The sequence below is a fragment of the Canis lupus genome, chromosome 25 (genome assembly GCF_048164855.1).
Source record: "Canis lupus baileyi chromosome 25, mCanLup2.hap1, whole genome shotgun sequence".
NCBI lineage: Eukaryota > Metazoa > Chordata > Mammalia > Carnivora > Canidae > Canis > Canis lupus.
In genome coordinates this window covers 2378160-2395987 of record NC_132862.1, presented here as the reverse complement: position 1 = coordinate 2395987, position 17828 = coordinate 2378160, and the positions used below count along the sequence as shown (strand labels likewise).

Genomic DNA, 17828 nt, shown 5'->3' with positions numbered 1-17828 from the left:
GCGTGGACATTAGAACCAGTGACCATGGAATGAATCCAGAATGAAAAATCTACCACCGTGTCTGAAACACAATGCAGTTTATTGAAGATAGAGCACAGAGAGTTCTTCTCTTGGAATCAAAAAGGGACAAGTACCACTCATGGGAAACCCGAGCACCAGCAGGAAGTGAGGGCCGAGGGGTCCCCGACTAAAAGATGGGGAGAGGGGTGCATGCAGGGGCTGGCTGGGGCTTTCCCATAAGGCGGTGGGGTGTGGGGCTGGAGCCAGGGCACCTGTGGGGCGAGGTGATGGAGCAGCCTAGCTCCTGAGCCCTGCCCTATCGCCTTGTGGGGACAGATGGCTGTTCAACCCAATTCTCCTTCCCAACAAATTTTGGGCTGTGGCACCAGTCGTCTGGAAAGGGGGGGCTCCAGGGCACAGATCAGAAGATGCGCTGGGAAAGGGCCCCACGGGGTGTGGAGTAGCGTGTGGAGCGGGGGTGTGCAGGCAGGTGAAGGGGTCCTGGGGACACCTGAGGCTCCCCGTTCAGAATTTGTGGTGGGACCGCTGGCTCTGGGAAGAGCTTTGAGAGATGCGGCCTGAGCTGTTGCTGCCGCCACCACTGACAGCACATGAGCCCCCAGAACCTGAGAAGCTCCCGCGTACCACCGAGGCCCCCAGGCCCCCGCGGGCCCCAGCGCCTCTCCCCAGGGCGCCCCCTCCCAGGGCGCCGCCCCCCAGGGCTCCGCCGCTGCTGCTGCCGCCACTGCTGCTGTTGTGCACCATCTCTGCAAAGGGCATGTGGGGTCAGGGAGCCTGCGGGGCGGCCTCCAGTCCCCGGGGCTACCCCCCTGCCCTCCGGTCTCCCCCGGAGTCCCACCCAGAGACTCCGCCCAGGGCGGCCCAGGGTGGCCCAGGGTAGCCCAGGGTGGCGAGGGCCTGCGGCCTGCAGGGGAAGGAGGTTGGCCACTCTGGGACTCAGGGCCACTGGGTCACCCAGCTGCCACCCACGAGTCCATCCCAGCCCCGCTAGGATGATCTCACACCAGCGCTGGCCAGTGATTTGAGAAACAGTCTCCAACCCCGTCCCAGAGAAAGGCCCCGGTTCTCACCGATGCTCACGGAGCTGAGGCACTCTCCAGACATCCTGCGGGAGGACCAGACCCCAGCGTCAGTGACCCGTGCAGCTCCTCCCTTCCCAGGGGCACTTTGCCAGGTCAGCAGCCACTGACGGTGACAATAAGTAAGGTGGATAGGTGCTCGAAAAATCATGGCGTGCAGCCTTTTTTCTGGGTCAATTAGTGCCTTTCCACTAGCATTCTACAGAGGAACCGCCAAGGAGCACACCTCGGTACCCAGCCTCCTACCACTCCTCGGGATCATCTTGATTCAGTAAATCCTATTTAAATTCACGTGGGCCAGGGGCCCGTACCCAGGGGGTACCAGGGGCCAGGCTGCAGGAGCCTACTCTGCAGAAACCTGCACTTAGGGCAATGAGAAAGAAATGCCCTAGAAATAAGATTCCTGCCAGGACTGCTCTTTGCAGACATGTGTTTTGCAGCTGAAACACAAGACGAGAAAGGTGGGGAAGCCCGTCCAAGATAGGCTCTGGTGTGAGGCTACTGCACAGGAGCACAGCTCTCCGGCAGGCCTGGCAGCTTGCGGCCTGAAGAGAAAGGGGCTGGGCCTGCCAAGGGCCCACGGCCTCCTCCAGCGCTGAGCACACGCACGCACCCCTTGGCGGCAGGCTCAGGCAGGAAAGCCACCAGGCCTCTGGGCTCTTGGGAACCGCAGGGACTCCCACTAACCTGCACTCCTCGCCCTCCAGGAGGGTCCGGTAGGTGGCGATTTCGATGTCCAGGGCCAGCTTGACGTTCATGAGCTCCTGGTACTCGCGCAGCAGCCGGGCCAGGTCCTCCTTGGCCTGCTGCAGGGCGGCCTTAAGGTCCTGAAGCTTGGCATTGGCATCTTTGAGGGTCAGCTCCCCACGCTGCTCTGCATCAGCGATGGCCGTCTGCAGGTTGGCATTCTGGGGGGGGGGGGGGGGGGCAGGAGTCCAATTTAGATTCGTATACTGAGGGCCTGCCCTGTGTGCTTGGTGCCTACACGTGGGTCACCTGATATGGGGCAAATGAGGAAGCCGCGGCCCACAGAGGCTAAAGCCTGCGCCTCCATCTAGGTCCCAGTACCTGAAGGAATGGGATTAGTGACACCTGGCCTCAAGGATCTAGCCCAGGCTCATGAGGGGTCAGACTCTTCCTTCACCTTTCCCACCTTTCATGGTCAGAGACTGAGCATCTTCTGAAGACCTCCCTCCTCCAAGAAGTCTTCCTGAATCATCAGAGAAACTTTTCCTCTGCCCTAGCCCATCGACATGCGGGCTTCCTAGGCTACTCTCCCAATTCAGTCTTCACACAATCAGCTGCTTTCCCCGACCTCCCTAATCTCGCCGCAGTATTCAGTATTCCTGACCCGCGTCAGCCACCAGACTCCCGGGGGGCCAGGACCTTTGCTCAGCACCCAGCCCAGAACTGCACCTGCTCAATCCTAGCGTGCCTGCATCTAGGACATGATTTCACTCCAGTAAGTGCTGGGCGCTGAGTTTTACGGTGCAGGCGTAAGCCCACGGTCTCAGACACATGCTCTTCCTCCTTTTCCCACCTGCTTCTTGATGCTCTCGATCTCGGCCCGCAGCTTCTGGATCATCCTGTTGAGCTCCGAGATTTCACTCTTGGTACTCTTCAGGTCATCCCCGTGTCTGCCGGCCGTGGTCTGCAGCTCCCCCAACTGTGTCCAGGAAAAGAGTCACCCTTCAGAAAGCCAGCGGGGGCCTTACGGATCCCCCAACCCAACGCTTCAGGTCACAGATAGAAACACCAAAACACTTGGCCAAGGTCACCAGGTGCTTCCTCCCCTGCATCAGGGGACCTGTCTTCTAGCACCATAGTTGTGTTTGTGCAACAGACACTTTACACCAGGGCCCTGTGCTTTACCTCATTATACTTCACAACCGCCTGATGAGAAAGGTATGATTATCTCCATTTGAAGGATGGGAAAACTGAGACACAGACTGCTTACATCCCATGACTAACCTCCTCCAGCTATGGAGTGAAAGTGCTGGAACTTGAATGCAAACATGTCAGATGCTAGAACCATCTTCTTAACCAGCAGGCAGAAAAGCCAGAAGAGTCAGCAATATATGGGCCAGTGTGTGCCCCATTCAGATTTAGGATGGGAAGAAAGGGACAGAATTCTTGGTGTCTGGGGTTCATTTGCTCAATCTCCTCCTCCTTCCCCCCACTTTTTTCCAGACACTGGCTTCAATCCCTCGGTGTGATCGAATCAGAGCTCATAACAAGGTGCAGATTGGTGGAGGAGAAATGCAAGTGGAAATTGAAAGCAATAAAGGGAATGCAGGCAGAGAGGGATTTCTCGACCTTGGTGCTACTGACATTTTGGGCAGGATGATTTTTTGCTGGGCAATGGGGTCGTGCATTATAGGACGTTTAGTGGCATCTCCGACCTCTACCTGCTAGACTGCAGTGTCACACCCCAGGTGTGACAACCAAAACTGTCTGCGGACTTTGCCATATGTCTCCTGGGAGAAAATCCTGCCTTCCCCTCCTGTTAAGAAACACCAAATTAGAGCAAAGTCAGAGCTCACTGGTTAGGAAGGGAGATGCATGTGGGTGAGACCACACCAGTGTGGAAGGGAAGGAACCACCATTCTGGAGATATAGAAGAGAATGACTCGGAGGCAAGGGCCACCCAGATAGCTTGATGGGGGAGCAAGTCCCCAGAGTCTCATGATGGTGTCACCCACCTTGGTCTGGTACAGCACCTCAGCCTCGGCCTTGCTCCTCTGGGCGATCGCCTCATACTGGGCACGGACCTCGGCGATGATGCTGTCCAGGTCCAGGCAGCGGTTGTTGTCCATGGACAGGACCACGGACGTGTCACTGGTGTCTGACTGCATCTGGGACAGCTCCTGCAGTGCCAGGCGGACATGCCCGTTCCTGAGCAGATGCACACCAGGAGATGGGGAGCCACCAGCTCAGGAGGCGTAGGGTTTGACTGAGGGCCCGGTGGGAAGGGGTCACTCTTGTCAGAAGCACAGATGTAACTCAAGTGCCTACTGATGAAGCTCTGGTGAGTGCCTTCTTCCCCAGGGGGTGGAAAGCAGGTGGGTCAGAGGCTTGAGGTGAGGGTCAGACTTACGGCATCGTAGAGGGCCTTCAAAAAGTTGATCTCATCTGTCACACTCTCCACCTTGGCCTCCAGTTCCACTTTGGTCATGTAGGTAGCATCGACATCCTGGGGGATCGTTTCGTCACCATCCCCTCCAACCCGTGGGCTGGCTCAGCCCTGGGTCGGGAACCTGCCCCCCCAGGAGTTCCCACTCAAGGGAAATGAGGCAGACATGTCCTAACAGGACTAAACCACTGTCTGGCAGGCTGGCCTGGCAAGGAGCAAGGCCAGAGATGAGCACAAGAGGCTAAGGCTGAGAGGGGCAGGGTGAGCGGGGCTGGGACCGCCACCCGGGGCCCACATGAGGAAGGTTTGTGAGGAGGGTCTGAGGGAGAATCTAAATTTGCAACACTCAAAGCTTCTCTTTAAGTAGCTCCTGGAACCGTACTCCTGAAGAAACAAAACCCTATTTCTTCTCTTTGTCCATTTTCTAATCAAAACCCAAGGCCTAATCAGCTTCATCAACCCCACGGGCCCACCAGGAAGGGGCACGGCCGAGGTCTGGCAGGCCCTCTATAGCCTGCCTCGGGAATCTTCAGGCCCTGCCCGGCGAGCTCCCTCTCTGGCCTCCGCACTCAACCGCTAGGCCTACAGGAGACCCTCAGCTTAGCAGGACTGAACTTGCACTTCCCTTCAACCTTCAAACTACTCCTCTTAGTGGGGCTTTGGGCTGGGAGGTGGGGGCGGGGGGGAGCCTCACCTTCTTCAAGAGTACGAAGTCGTTCTCTGCAGCTGTACGCTTATTGATTTCCTCTTCATATCTGGGGGAAAGAGTCCCTCGCTGATCCACCTTCTCTGGGATGTCCCCACGGCCCCCGAGCACTTCTCATAAGTAACATGGACTCAGTTTAGCTTAAAACATGTGTCATGGCAATGCACAGCCTTTTGGATTCAGGTGAGAGAGCTCATGCAACGGACTTTACTGAGCATCCACTAGGCACCAGGTACCACTTAGCGAGGGCCATGGTAATTACTGGGCACTGGAGTAATGGATCGCTAAGAAGGTGCCAGGTCCTAGGGACGCTTGGGTGGCTCAGTCAGTTCAAAGTCTACCTTCAGCTCACATCATGATCCTGGGGTCTTGGGATCAAGCCCTAAGTCGGGCTCGGGAGCCTGATTCTCCCTCTCCCCACCGCCTAAATAAAATCGAAGAAGAAGAAGAAGAAGAAGAAGAAGAAGAAGAAGAAGAAGAAGAAGAAGAAGGAGGAGGAGGAGGAGGAGGAGGAGGAGGAGGAGGAGGAGGAGGAGGAGGAGGAGGAGGAGGAGGAGGAGGAGGAGGAGAATGTGCCAGGTCCTGCCTTAGGAATTATACTTGTATTAACTCATTCAATCCTCATTATACCCAATAGGGTCAACACCACCACTATCATCTCCATTTTACAGTGAGGAGACGGAGGCACAGAGAAGCCGAGGTGCTTGCCCAAGATCACAGGGCTCATAAGCAGCAGAATGGGGCTTGACCGAGGCACAGCAAGCTGTTACTCGCTGAGCGGCTTCTCGACAGGGGAAATAAAATTCCTATTTGGAGGGGAACTTGAAGGCAATCTAGGCCAGGAAGGACAGAGGATGTTTCCTGAGTCCGTGAGTTCGTGACTGAGCCTCAGCGTGTGTAGGTTATATCATACGTATGTACCCCTCCGTGAAATCCTCAAAAGGACCTCTGCCTCGAGCAAGCCGTGAGCCTCTCTTTTAGAGACTAGGGTGGGATAAATCCCTATTAGCTTCAGCCAGCTGGAACAGAGCTAAGCCAGAGCCCAGGCCCTCTGCCACCTGCCCCTCCCACTCTCTAGCCCTTCCTGCCCTCCCCCCCCAGCCCTGCAGCACGCACCTCTTCTTGAAGTCTTCCACCGTCTCCTCCATGCCCCTCACCTCTCCCTGCAGCTTGTCCTTCTCCAGATGGAGCCCATCCAGGAAAGTCTTGAGGCTGCTGATGTAGTTCTCAAAAAAAGGCTCCAAGTTGCGGTTGTTGGTATTAGAACTGGAGCCCTGCTCCTGCAGGAGGCTCCACTTGGTCTCTAGGACCTTGTTCTGCTGCTCCAGGAAGCGCACCTGCAGCCCAATGAGAAGAGCATCGAGGAGCTGTCTGGGGCCAGCCCCAGTCATGGCAGTTCGTGACTTCCCTAAAGAAGGTCCGGGGGGGTTGGTGGTTCCTGGTCTCTCCTGCAGGGCTGCTTTTTGAGTGCTGCAAGGGTTTAGTGTAACCCCCATGTGGACAGCGGGGTTGGCGTGATGCGAGGGAGACAGAGCCCAACTGCACCCAGAGATGACCATGGTCACACAAGTCAGTAACAAAACAGGACTGCGGTTTCCTGATACTTACCCTCGATGATCTTCCTGCTATATCATTCATTAATTCATCCATCCATCCCTCCATCATTCATGCCTCAATCATTCAGTATTTAACAAATAGGAGATTCCAACATCCTAGAGTGGACATAGTCCCTGCAAGGAGGTTTGCGGTACAGGTGGGCCCAGTGCACGTAGGTGGGAAAGAACAAATACTGTGGAGGAAATGGCATGTAGGCAGCCCCTGACCCAGGAACAGGGTCCAGGTGCACCCAGAGTCAGCCAGCCCCCTCTGTCAAGCCTGGTTAAGTGTAGGACTCAGCTGCGTTTACGCTGCACCGCTAGCTAGACGTGTCTCAAACTTCCATTCTACAAAACATTTCTGCACACAAGTTCAAGGCCAACTGCAGAAACATGTGGAACAAATATCAATCAATCAGCCATTCAACAAACACTTGCAAGGCACCTAGCTTGTGCCAGGCCTTATACTGGACACTCAGGACCCAAGAGCTAGGAATCCTCCTTGAAGGATGAGGAGAGCTGCTGCTGAGGTGCTCCTGGGCCCACCTTCTGTGGAGGAACAGCAATGCCACACCCTGTCTACGTTCCTGTGAACACTTTCTCTGGACACCCCGGTTTCTGCTGGGAACAGGCAGGTCGCTTGACTTTGAAGGGTTTCACCTATATAAAGGTGTTAAGATGTTTTTCCTCCTTCAGCTTAGCCCAGGACACTTAGGTAGGGTGATGGGACTCCAGATAAGCCCTACAAATCCTCTCTTTAAGGCCTAATATTGTCCCAGGATCACAAAGAGATTTCCCCACATCCTACTCAACAGTATGGTTGAAACGCTCAGTTAGCTGCCACCCAAACCTCATTACCCCCTGGTGACCACAAACATTATCATAGTGGCCCTTGCATGGAATACCCAAAGCACAGAAATCCCTAGAAAACATCTCAGCCTTGCTTGCACACCTGCACTTGTATACAAGTGTCAAATGGCCTCAACACCCACAGCTCCTCACAATGAAGTCTTCCTATGAGAACCACCAAGGAGGAGGTACCCCTCCCCTCACCCATCCCACCTCCCAAAACCTCCGTGCATCCCTCGCCTTAGGCTGATGGCAGGTGAACTCCTCTCTCAGACAAAACCAGCCTCGGCAGAGTCAGCCTCTCCTTCAAAGGGACGGAGCTCACGGTTCCCCTGGCATAGAGAGCGACTTCTGGGCTCGGGTGTCAGAGGGCAACAGTGAGGGGACATCCATGGTGGCAACGACCAGTCCCAGCAGTGCCTCTGACGAACCACAGTGATGGGGCATGTGGAGGGGGCAGTAACTTCATCCAATAGGGGACTGAGATATTTCCATCATCTGCTGTTACACCACCTGCTGACATGCACAGAGGATGAACCCACAAGTTCTTCCTCAGATTCACAATGAGGAGATCATCCCAGTTAGGCCAGGTTCGCTAATGTCCAGCGGTCCCAAGATGGGCTCACCTTGTCAATGAAGGAGGCAAACTTGTTGTTGAGAGTCTTGATCTGCTCCCGTTCCTGGGTCTTTACTTGCCCGATCTGGGGGTCGATCTCCACATTGAGGGGCTGCAGGAGGCTCTGGTTGACAGTCACCTCCTGGATTCCACCGGGGAAGCCACCAGGACCACCAGGCCCACCAAAACCACCAGGCCCACCAAAGCCACCAGGGCCACCAAAGCCACCAGGGCCACCAAAGCCACCAGTTCCTCCACCAAAACCTCCAGCTCCCCCTCCAAAGCCACCAGCTCCTCCAACAAAACCCCCAGCTCCTCCTCCAAAGCCTCTAGCTCCTCCACCAAAACCCCCAGCTCCTCCTCCAAAGCCTCTAGCTCCTCCTCCAAAGCCCCCAGCCCTTCCACCAAAGCCCCCACCCATCCCTCTTCCGCCACCTCCAAAACCACTGCCTCCTAAACCTCCCCTGCTGGTGCCCCCAAACTCTCTGGCCTGGGAGCTGCCTCCAGCCACACTGATGGAGATCTTCTTGTTGCCTCCAAGGTTGTAGAGACTCCTGCTACCGAAACCTCCTCCCATCATGGCACAGGCACCAGACCCACCACTGCCCCTGCCTGAGCGGGACGTCGAGGAGGACCTTGTGGAGCCGACCCGGCTCTGGCCCGACACCACAGCTGAGCGGCCACTGAAGCCCTGGCGGCCGCCCCCGCTGGAAGATCTGCAAGATTGTTGGCTGTGGCTGGCCTGGCGACTCATGGTAGACAGCAAAGTATTCCAAAGGAAGGATGGATGGATGGATGGATGGATGGATGGATGGATGGATGGAAAGGCTAGAGGAAACTCAGATACCTTTTGAAGTTCTGGGCTAGGGATGGCCCTTATATAGGGCCAGGGAGCTTGGCCGGCTTATGGTGCCAAGCAACTAATTGAGGTATTATCAGCTTTCGTTTGCCTGGCAGCAAGAAGTTGAGTCCAAAATTCATAACACACCTTGGTAATCACCCCAAATTTCCAAATTCCTTTGTTTTCCCAGGGTTACTCACCTGAAATAAGCTCAAGTTGGGAGAGGGGCCATCCTGCAGGGCTGGACACTGCCCCTAATCCCCAAGAAACTTACAGCTCCCCCCACACACACCCTCGCTGCCCCCGGGTGTGACAGGTCAGCATTTTTCAACCTGTCCTGCGTCCCTGTGGCCACTTTGCCAGCCCATCCAGCCTCAGAAGATTATGGGGATGAGTGCAGGGCCCCAGCGAGGACCTGGAGGGAGGGAGGGGGGAGGAGGGGCAGGGAGAAGGGAAGAGCCAGGAGGAGAAAGACTGAGGAGGTGGAGGGAGATGCAGAAGTCAGGGCAGGGGCAGCAGCTGCCTCTGGGGCTCTTGCCGTCCAGGGAGGAGAGAAGCAGGCATGCGAAGCACACACAGGGCAAGCTCTCGGCCACGAGGGCTTTGGAAGAAGAGCTGGGGTGGGAAGAGAGAAGGCTCAGTCTGAGAAGCACAGGCACGTGCAATGGATGGAGAGGAGAGGGAGGAGCCTGCGGGAGGAGAAAGCTGGACGAAGGCCGATCCAGCCAGGAAGAGGGGTCTAGACCGCCTGGTCCGGGTCCGAGAGACCACCAGCCTTTCCTCTTCCAGGCTCATGTTAGGAAAATGAGTGCAGGGTTCCCAAGGCGGCCTTCCCTCGGCTCACCTGAGACACCGCCTTCCCCATCTAGGAACGTTGGGTTCCTCCGCAGGAAATTTTCAGAAGAATGAGAACATGAGAGACTCCAAACTCTGGGAAACGAACTAGGGGTGGTGGAAGGGGAGGTGGGCGGGGGGATAGGGGATGGGGTGACTGGGTGACAGGCACTGAGCGGGGCACTTGACGGGATGAGCACTGGGTGTTATTCTATATGTTGGCAAATTGAACACCAATAAAAAATAAATTTATTAAAATAAATAAATAAATAAATAAAAAATAAATAAACAAATAAATAAATTTTGGACATTTGGGGGGGAAAAAAAAGAAGAATGAGAACTATAAAAATCACCTCTGTTCTCCAGCCGGGCAGTGGCCACGTAACTCAGACCATATGCAAACGAAGGCTCTTTTCCATCATGAGTTTTCTGAAGTCCCCATTTCTCACCGTGATGTATTCTCCAGGGCCAGTTACATCGAACACATCATGGCCAAGGAGTAGATCTTTGTCCTAAGACTCTTGACATTTGCTCTTTCTTCCATGTGAGAGACAAACGTCTCCGCTGTCTTCGGACTCCGTGTTCCACGAGGTTGGAACACTGCGCCGTGTATCTCCCACCGGCCTGTCCTCATCTCTAATCCTTTTTCTAGGACGCCCTGCCTCAGGTTGTAGAGGATCACGTATGAGTAAAGCTCTCTGTATATCGTGTGCAGGGTGAGCGCAGGTCCCTCTTCTAACACTTGTCTTCGATTTCCCTTCAACAGCAAAGGCCAGTCTTGATGACTCTGCTTCCAGCAGCAAAGCCCGAGGTGCTCTCTGGAAAATGAGTCTCCACAGACGCCGTCCCCCTTTACCGTGAGCCTCCCCTCTTCTGTTCCCATCTGGCCTCCATGCTCAGATATAGGCTCCCCCCACCCCAAACCCTTTCTCATCTATCTCAGCCCCTCCTCTTGTTCACCCCGTTCACCTGTGGCCGCCACACACCTACTCTTAACACCAGGAGTGCAAGGAAACAGCTCCCCTACGAGCTCACTGGGGCGAGGACTGGTTTAAACCAGTGACCGGCCAAACCTTAGAGTGGCTCCAAAACCCTTCAACCACACATAGTCCAGAAGACCCTCAAGGAAGGCGGGCTAAGCAAGTTTGGGCAAGTGGAGGTTCTGACTCATCCAGCCCTCCCACCCTCGGAATTCAGATCCTCAGACCACCAGACCTGCAGAGACAGAGAAGCAAAACCCAGCACGTCTACATGCACTCTCGCTAACGCACTGTAGGACGGACTCACACAGCCACACACACTATCGTCCGTGCCCCGCGCCCCACCCCCCCCCCCGCCGCCCCGGCACTCTCTCTTCCTTTAGGACACAGATGGGAGCTGCCCTCCTTGCCCCCTTCAAAACCTACGTGCCCCATTCCTCCAACGCCCTGATGCTTGCTCCAAGCATCTCGCTGATCTGAAAAAACCAAGACACCGCAACTGGGTCTGAATAGGGGCACAGGGTTCACTACCCAGGTGCTGTCTCGCCGCAGCCACCACCTGAGCCTTCTTCCTCTGCACAACCAGCACTTCAGACCCCAGCAGGGGGCTCACGTTGGACCTACCAAAGCCCGGGGTTCAAAGGATGTATGGGCCTGGGAGAAGGGGGCCCCAGTGTCCTAGCCTCGTTGCCTCCGCCGCCTCGGCCTGCTGCCATCTGTGATGCTGAGGACAGGGTCAGCCTGGGGAAAGCCGGTGGAGGGTGGGCTGGTGGCCAGGGGTTGTGCGGAGGGGACTTCGTAACCATGCATAAAGCCGCTCTCTTCGAAGGGCTGCGAGGCTGGTCCTGACTCCTAAATCCAAACGCTGCTTTTCCGTCATGGCCCATGCCTAAAGAGACCCGGGAGAGCAAATGAGGAAATGCCCCACACTGGCTTCCTGCCCCTGCCTGCCGGGTTCTCCAAGCCTTGCTATGAAGGGAAGCACTTCAGAACAATTCAGTGGTTTCCACCCCTTGACAGTTGCCAACGACCTGGCCCAGTTTGAATATGCTGAGAAGTCAGTTTGCATTTTAAACATCAAGAACAAATTCCAGAGAAATTGGGGTGGAAGTTGGAGGCTCTAATGAGGGCCCATCCCAAATCCCTTCTTCCTGGCAAAGCCATTGCTAATCCCCCACACCTGCGGCCTATAAAGCCTACCTGCACTCCTCGCTGCTACGTCTTTGGGAGAGGAACCCAGCGTGCTGCTAACAGAATTAGCCCAGCTGGGCTCTTGCAGAGGGGAGGGCACAGGCGCTTCTGAAGACACACAGGGTCCCGCAGCCCTTCCTCTCCTTGGGCGTGGCTATGCCTCGCAGGCTGGTGCCATGACCAAGGCCCCCCTCTTCTCTGGGGAAGCTGGACCCTCACTGGGGGAATTAGGGGCACAGAGGAGAAATTGCTCCTGACTGCAGGGAGCCCCAGCTTCTCTGGGAAACCAGACACTCAGATGCAGGCATTCAGGGTTAAGGACCAGCTTGGCAACACGTGGCACAGCAGGGGGTGAGTGGAGCTGGTGAGTGCAGCTGAGGAGGTCGAAGCCTGCACGGGCTGCATCAGGAAGGGGGGGGCACTGGCTCAGGAGGCCATGGGGTGGAGGGGGGCGGTGAGGAACTGAGCTCTGGTGTCGGGGACCAACTGCCACCCTGTGTCCTGCAATCAGAGGGACGCCACTCCCTAGGGAACTGCTGTCCAATACCAGGCGAGCTCTGAGCCAAGCGGTGCTGAGGAGGGACCAGCCTCGCTGCATCTAGAACTCTAGAACTGTAGGACAGGGCTCCTGTTGCCCGGGGGGCCTCCTCAAAGTGCCCAGACCCTGCCACCGCGGGGGCCGTCCAGCAGTGCACCATGGACAGAAACGGAAAGCCCTGCTCCTGGGCTCCGGAGCCCCTGCCGGGTGGCCAATCACAGTGGAGACAAGAAAACCCTGCTCCAAGCCTGGAGCAGAGCGGCTGGGGGTCGGAGGTGAGGTCAGTGCAACAAAGGGCTTTGTTAACTGAAGAGCAATGTGCTGTGTTAACGGAGGGAACGGAGGGAGTGTAATCGAGGCAGAAAGGCAAGAAAGGCAAGCCTCGGCATGCTGGCCAAGGGGCGGGCTGTGATTGCCCTTTACAGACCTCTTCCCTTCCACCCGCCCCACATCCTATAGGGAAGGGCCCGTAGCTCCATTTCACAGAAGAGGAAAACTGGGACTCAGCAGTTACATCGCTTGTCCGAGGGCCCACAGACAGTAAGCGGCCCGGGTGCAGCTCTGTCCCAGTCGGGAGCCCATGTCTGGGGAGCAGCCATGCAAGACTCAGGCCTCTGGAAAAGCCTCCCTTCTGGGGACCCCACAGGATGCTCTGTGTTCCCACCCAGAGCCCAGCTCACGGAACAGGCCCTGACTCTGAACAACTGACTCGGACTTGACCAAGTTTGGGAAATGGCAGATGAAACAGAGTGCAGAACGAGGAGAAAAGGCGCAAACAGGACCCTACTCTTTCTAAGCGTGGTCGCCAGCAAGGGCATTTGGCATTGGTACCCCAGCAGAGGGGAGAGTTTGTGCTCCCCGACCTCCCTTTTTCCTAGTCAGGGTCACACTCCCAATCTGCAAGCCAATGGTCCACAGGCCAGAGCCACGAACCACGAACCACCACGAACCACCACGCTGACACTAAGCAGCTCACAGCTAGTAGCCCCGCCTCTAACCGAAGCCCTCCTGTGAGGCTCCTCTGCCCTCCCCCTCACCTACTCCCCAGCCACCCTTCCGGAGCACCTTGCCGGGCTGGGGACTCTGTTGACCTCTTCTGAATGGTTCCTCCTCTGTCCTAGGGACCATGAAGGGTCCTCTGACTTAAAACCGCCTCCCCCTTTTCTTTACACCCAAACTGACCCATAATTTAGGAACAAGCAAGCAGCCCAGCCCCACAGCGATGTCTTGTATGAATAGCCTGGCCCCTTGAGCTCTTGTGTCCTTACAGCTCCTGAGACACCGTTGCCCTTACGATGCCCAAAGTCAAATGAGAATGTGTTTCCTCCCCTCAATCAGTGGGAAAGCCCATGGAGGGCAGGCCCTACTCTTGGAACAGTCCGTCTACCCCCAGCAGCCAGCCAGCCTTGTACAACTTTAGAAGCTCTTGTTTCCAAAAAGTGCCAAGCCCCAGCCTCGTAAGTATATGTGCCAACACGTAATAGCATCTGACATTTGTGGAGCGTCTTCAACTTTTTAAAGTCCTTTCACTTATTTGAACTGACAGACAAATGGGCAAACATGCCACACACAGACGCACACCCTCTCATGACTCACAGACGGAATGCTTTCAAACAACCTGTAGCCCCAAATGAAAATGACAAGTGCATTAAGCATGAAGTAGGTTTGAAGACTGATACAGTCAGAAGGCAGGAGCCATCCCAGCCTACCCTCTGACTCTGCTTTCTCCCAAGAGGCTTGAAAACCGGAGCTGGAAGTGTGGGTCAGGCTCAGTGCTCGGAGAACCCAGACAGAAGTCTCCAGCCCTTATTTCCCCTGGGACTTCAACCCCCCTGAGGGATACATCAAGGACCACCATCCCTTCGGTCATCTCTCCAAACGTCCACTCATTCCCTCAGCAATCGTTTGTTAAGCACCTACTGTGTCAGGCACCAGGCTACCCAATGGGAACATGATGCTGCACAAGAGAGAGTCCATCATCTAGAGAAGCTCACAGTTGTACTGAAGGAGGAGACAGTAATATCAACAACTCTTATATCACACCAGGGTCCGTGTTTTTGACCTCAGTAGTACAGGCATAAGAAGAAGAAAGGCTATGGAAGGCCTCATAGAGGAGGTCATTGTGAGTGAAGTATTGAGGGATGAGTAGGAGTGGGCCCAGTGGTTGGACAATAAGAGAAAGGCATCCCTGCCAGAGTGGAAAACATTTCAAATACAGGGGAGGGAGAGTGTTGGTGAGAGGTCCCGCATGCTTGCAGAGTAGGGAACGTGGCAGAGGAGGACAGCTGATGCAGAAGGAGCTGAAGGTGTCAGTGGAAACTGATCGTGATGGTCGATCTGTGCCAAGCTGCAGAATCGAGAGTCTACTCTGTGGGCAGTGGCCCCCAGTGCTGACTGCACATCAGGACCTCTGGGCAGCTTTTAAGAATCCAGATCCTCAAGCCTCACTTCTGACCTCCTGAATCAGGGTCTTAGAGAATGTGGCCCAGGCACTGGTATTTTTTTAAAGCTCCAGTTTGCTGATTCTAGCATTCTAATTCCTATAACATAAGCAACCACATTAAAAAAGGAAAACTTCTACATCTTTATGAAAGGTTCGGGGAGCAGTAAGAGAGATTCACCTGTCTTCAGGTGTCCTGAATTCAGATCATATAGAGACTTCTACCTAGTCCAAGAGGCTGGGCCAAGCAGCCAGCCTTTGCCATAGGTGCGAATGCTGAAGAATGTGAGGCATCAACCAGAGTGCAGGGAGCTTCGAAACACATCACTGAGAAAAGGCAAGAAAGGGCAAACCACAGCCTAGGGCATACATGTATCTGATGAACCTCAAAAACATCATGATGAGGGAAAGAAGCCAGATACAGAAAGAGTGTGTCTGTATGATTTCATTTATGTGAGATTCTAGAAGAGGCAAAACTAACCTATAGCGACAGGAAGCAGGGCCCAGCCTGGGCCTGAGGGCTGGCAGGTGATTGACAGCAAAGGGGCATGGGAGAAAATTTTGGAAGATATCCTATATTTTAATTGTGGCTGTATTTACACTGCGATATACCTTTGTCAAAACTCATTGAAATGTGCTCCGGAAATGGCTGCACTGTCATTGTATGCAAATTACACCTCGGTGAAGTTGATTTTTAAAAGGGGACAAGAAGAGGAAGAAGGAAAGACTGAACACTCATGTTGAAAAGAACCTGAGTGAGCTCTGAGCTATTCTTTGGAATGGCTATTCTAAGGACCTTGACTGCAATTCTTTGTCACCATATATACCAGACCGCAAGTCCCTTAAGGGGACAACCCTGTTATATTCATCTCTGTGGCCAGCAACGTCAAGGTACATGGACTGAATTGGCGCTTGATGAAATTTAAATAAATAGATGAATAGGATGGAAGTAGGCAAACTGACTCTGGAAGACTGTGTAGCATGAAAAGAAAAGTGGATCGAAGAGGAAATCCAGGGAAATATTAATGCTTAAATATTTTTTCATTTAATTTTTTATTGTAAAATACTTCAATCATACGGAAAGCAACATAGCAAACAACTGTTTGCTTACCACCAAGACTACCCAGATGGACGTCTCTCTTGGTGATTGAATGCTACAGAACCTCCGAACTGATGTATGTATGGGGGGAAAGATACACAAAAGTCAACAGCAGATCTGAACATGAAAGGTAAAACAGGGCAGCCTGGGTGGCTCAGTGGTTTAGCACTGCCTTCAGCCCAGGGCCTGATCCTAGAGTCCTGGGATCAAGTCCCACATCAGGCTCCCTGCGTGGAGCCTGCTTCTCCCTCTACCTGTGTCTCTGCCTCTGTCTGTGAATAAATATGAATAAATAAATAAAAATGAATAAATAAAGATCTTTAAAAAAAAAAAAAAAAAGAAAGGTAAAACAGTAAGCCTTTTGGAAGATCCCAGAGAATGTCTTCATGACCTTAGAGTACAGAGCTGAATACGAGACATGAAAAGCACGATGCAAAAAAAAAAAAAAAAAAAAAAAAATATATATATATATATATATATATATGATGAATTCATAAAATTAAGTGACTCTGTCAAAAAGTTCCATTAAAAAGTGAAAAGGCAACCCACAGAGTGGGAGGAAATCTTCATATATCTGACAAAGGATTCATATCCAGAACATATAAAGAACCCTTACAAATTTTCAAGAAAAGAACAGACAACCCACTAAAAAATGGGCAGAAGACTGGCATGAGAGAGGGTACTCAAATGACCAGTAAGCACGTGAAAAGAATTCAACCTCCTTAGCCACTAAGGGATGTGCAAATTAAAGCCACAAAGATAGACAACAGTACCCCCTCCAAAAAGGCTAAACTACCAAAGAAAGGAAATATTAAGTACTAAGTGTCATCAGGGATGAGGATGGCTGCTTTGGGAAAGTGTTTGGAGTATCTGGTATACCCCTGAACACACCATACCCTGTGGGCCCAACAATTCCACTGCTAGATGTACACAAACCATTCAGCGTATTCATGTATTCACCACAAAACGTGTACTAGAGTATTCATTGCAGGATTGTGCATAATAGCTGAAAACGAGACACAAACCCCATGTCTGACTGTAGTAAATTATGTAAATACCTGGGTTTAACCACACAGCAGCACACTAATGAGAACAAAAGATCTGCAACCACCTGGTTGGTTTTGGAGGAATCTCGCTATATCATGTTAGGCAAAAGAGTCCAGACACAAACTGTATGATTCTACTGATATATTCTTATAAAATACAGAAACATTTAAAACTAACCTACGGGAGGGATGGTTGGAAGAGAGAACAGGCTGGGGACTTCTGGGGTAATGAGAATGTCTGTTTCCTGCTTTAGGTGCTGGTTCCATGGATGAATGGAGAAGGTGGAGGTGCTCCGGGCTGAGGGGTGGGAAGTGAGAGGCACACAGGTGTACTAGAGGGTAGGTGGCCATGGCAGGTGGTGAGCAGGTGAGCTCAGCTGTGGCAGAGCTGACATAAGGAATAACAGCAGATACATTCTTCTTTTCCTCCAGCTCCAAGAGGTGGGAATGTGGGAAACTCAGTAATGCCTTTGTTATATGGAGACCTATTTTCCCTTTGTGTGAGTTTGAATCATTCTGCTTTGTCCTAAGGGAAGTAGTTATGCAATCTCAGGAGCAATATTTAACCCAACCTCAAGGGGAAAAAAATGTGTAAGATACTCACAGATGCACTTAGAGTTGTGACACACCCCAGACATCCTGCTGTAGAAAGGAAAAGAAAAAACAAACATAGAGCCACCTCCTACTCCAGGTGACTTAAGAAATACCCCAAAGATTAGAGACTTCCAAAGGTCTCTTCGGAAAGATAAGGACCATGAAGATCAAAGAGGAGGTGGAACCTGTTCAGTCACACGGTGAGGACAGGTAAACCCCAAATGATCACTCAGCAATAGGTAGGGCTCCTATCCAGTGTTCTCTCC

The 17828-nt window shown here is 53.4% G+C and overlaps 1 protein-coding gene across 1 annotated transcript; it reads right to left on the bottom strand.

Moving 5' to 3' along the window:
• Window positions 1-525: 525 nt before the first annotated feature.
• On the bottom strand, window positions 526-8753 carry LOC140616931 (keratin, type II cytoskeletal 2 oral-like). Its single transcript, XM_072797586.1, has 9 exons — window positions 8010-8753; window positions 6056-6276; window positions 4928-4988; window positions 4198-4293; window positions 3803-3967; window positions 2641-2766; window positions 1788-2008; window positions 1092-1126; window positions 526-767 (listed from the first exon to the last, which is right to left on the bottom strand). Exons 1-9 carry the CDS (start codon window positions 8751-8753, stop codon window positions 526-528), a joined length of 1911 nt encoding a protein of 636 aa, XP_072653687.1.
• Between the last annotated feature and the right edge of the window lie 9075 nt (window positions 8754-17828).

Bases quoted from the DNA above. Each gene is read 5' to 3' on its own strand.
- LOC140616931 (XM_072797586.1), bottom strand. From the start codon at position 8,753: ATGAGTCGCCAGGCCAGCCACAGCCAACAATCTTGCAGATCTTCCAGC. The intron at 6,277-8,009 runs GTGAGCCCATCT...ATTGGGCTGCAG, and splicing joins TTGCCTCCTTCATTGACAAG to GTGCGCTTCCTGGAGCAGCA. The intron at 4,294-4,927 runs GTGAGGCTCCCC...ACGATCCCCCAG, and splicing joins ACTTCGTACTCTTGAAGAAG to GATGTCGATGCTACCTACAT.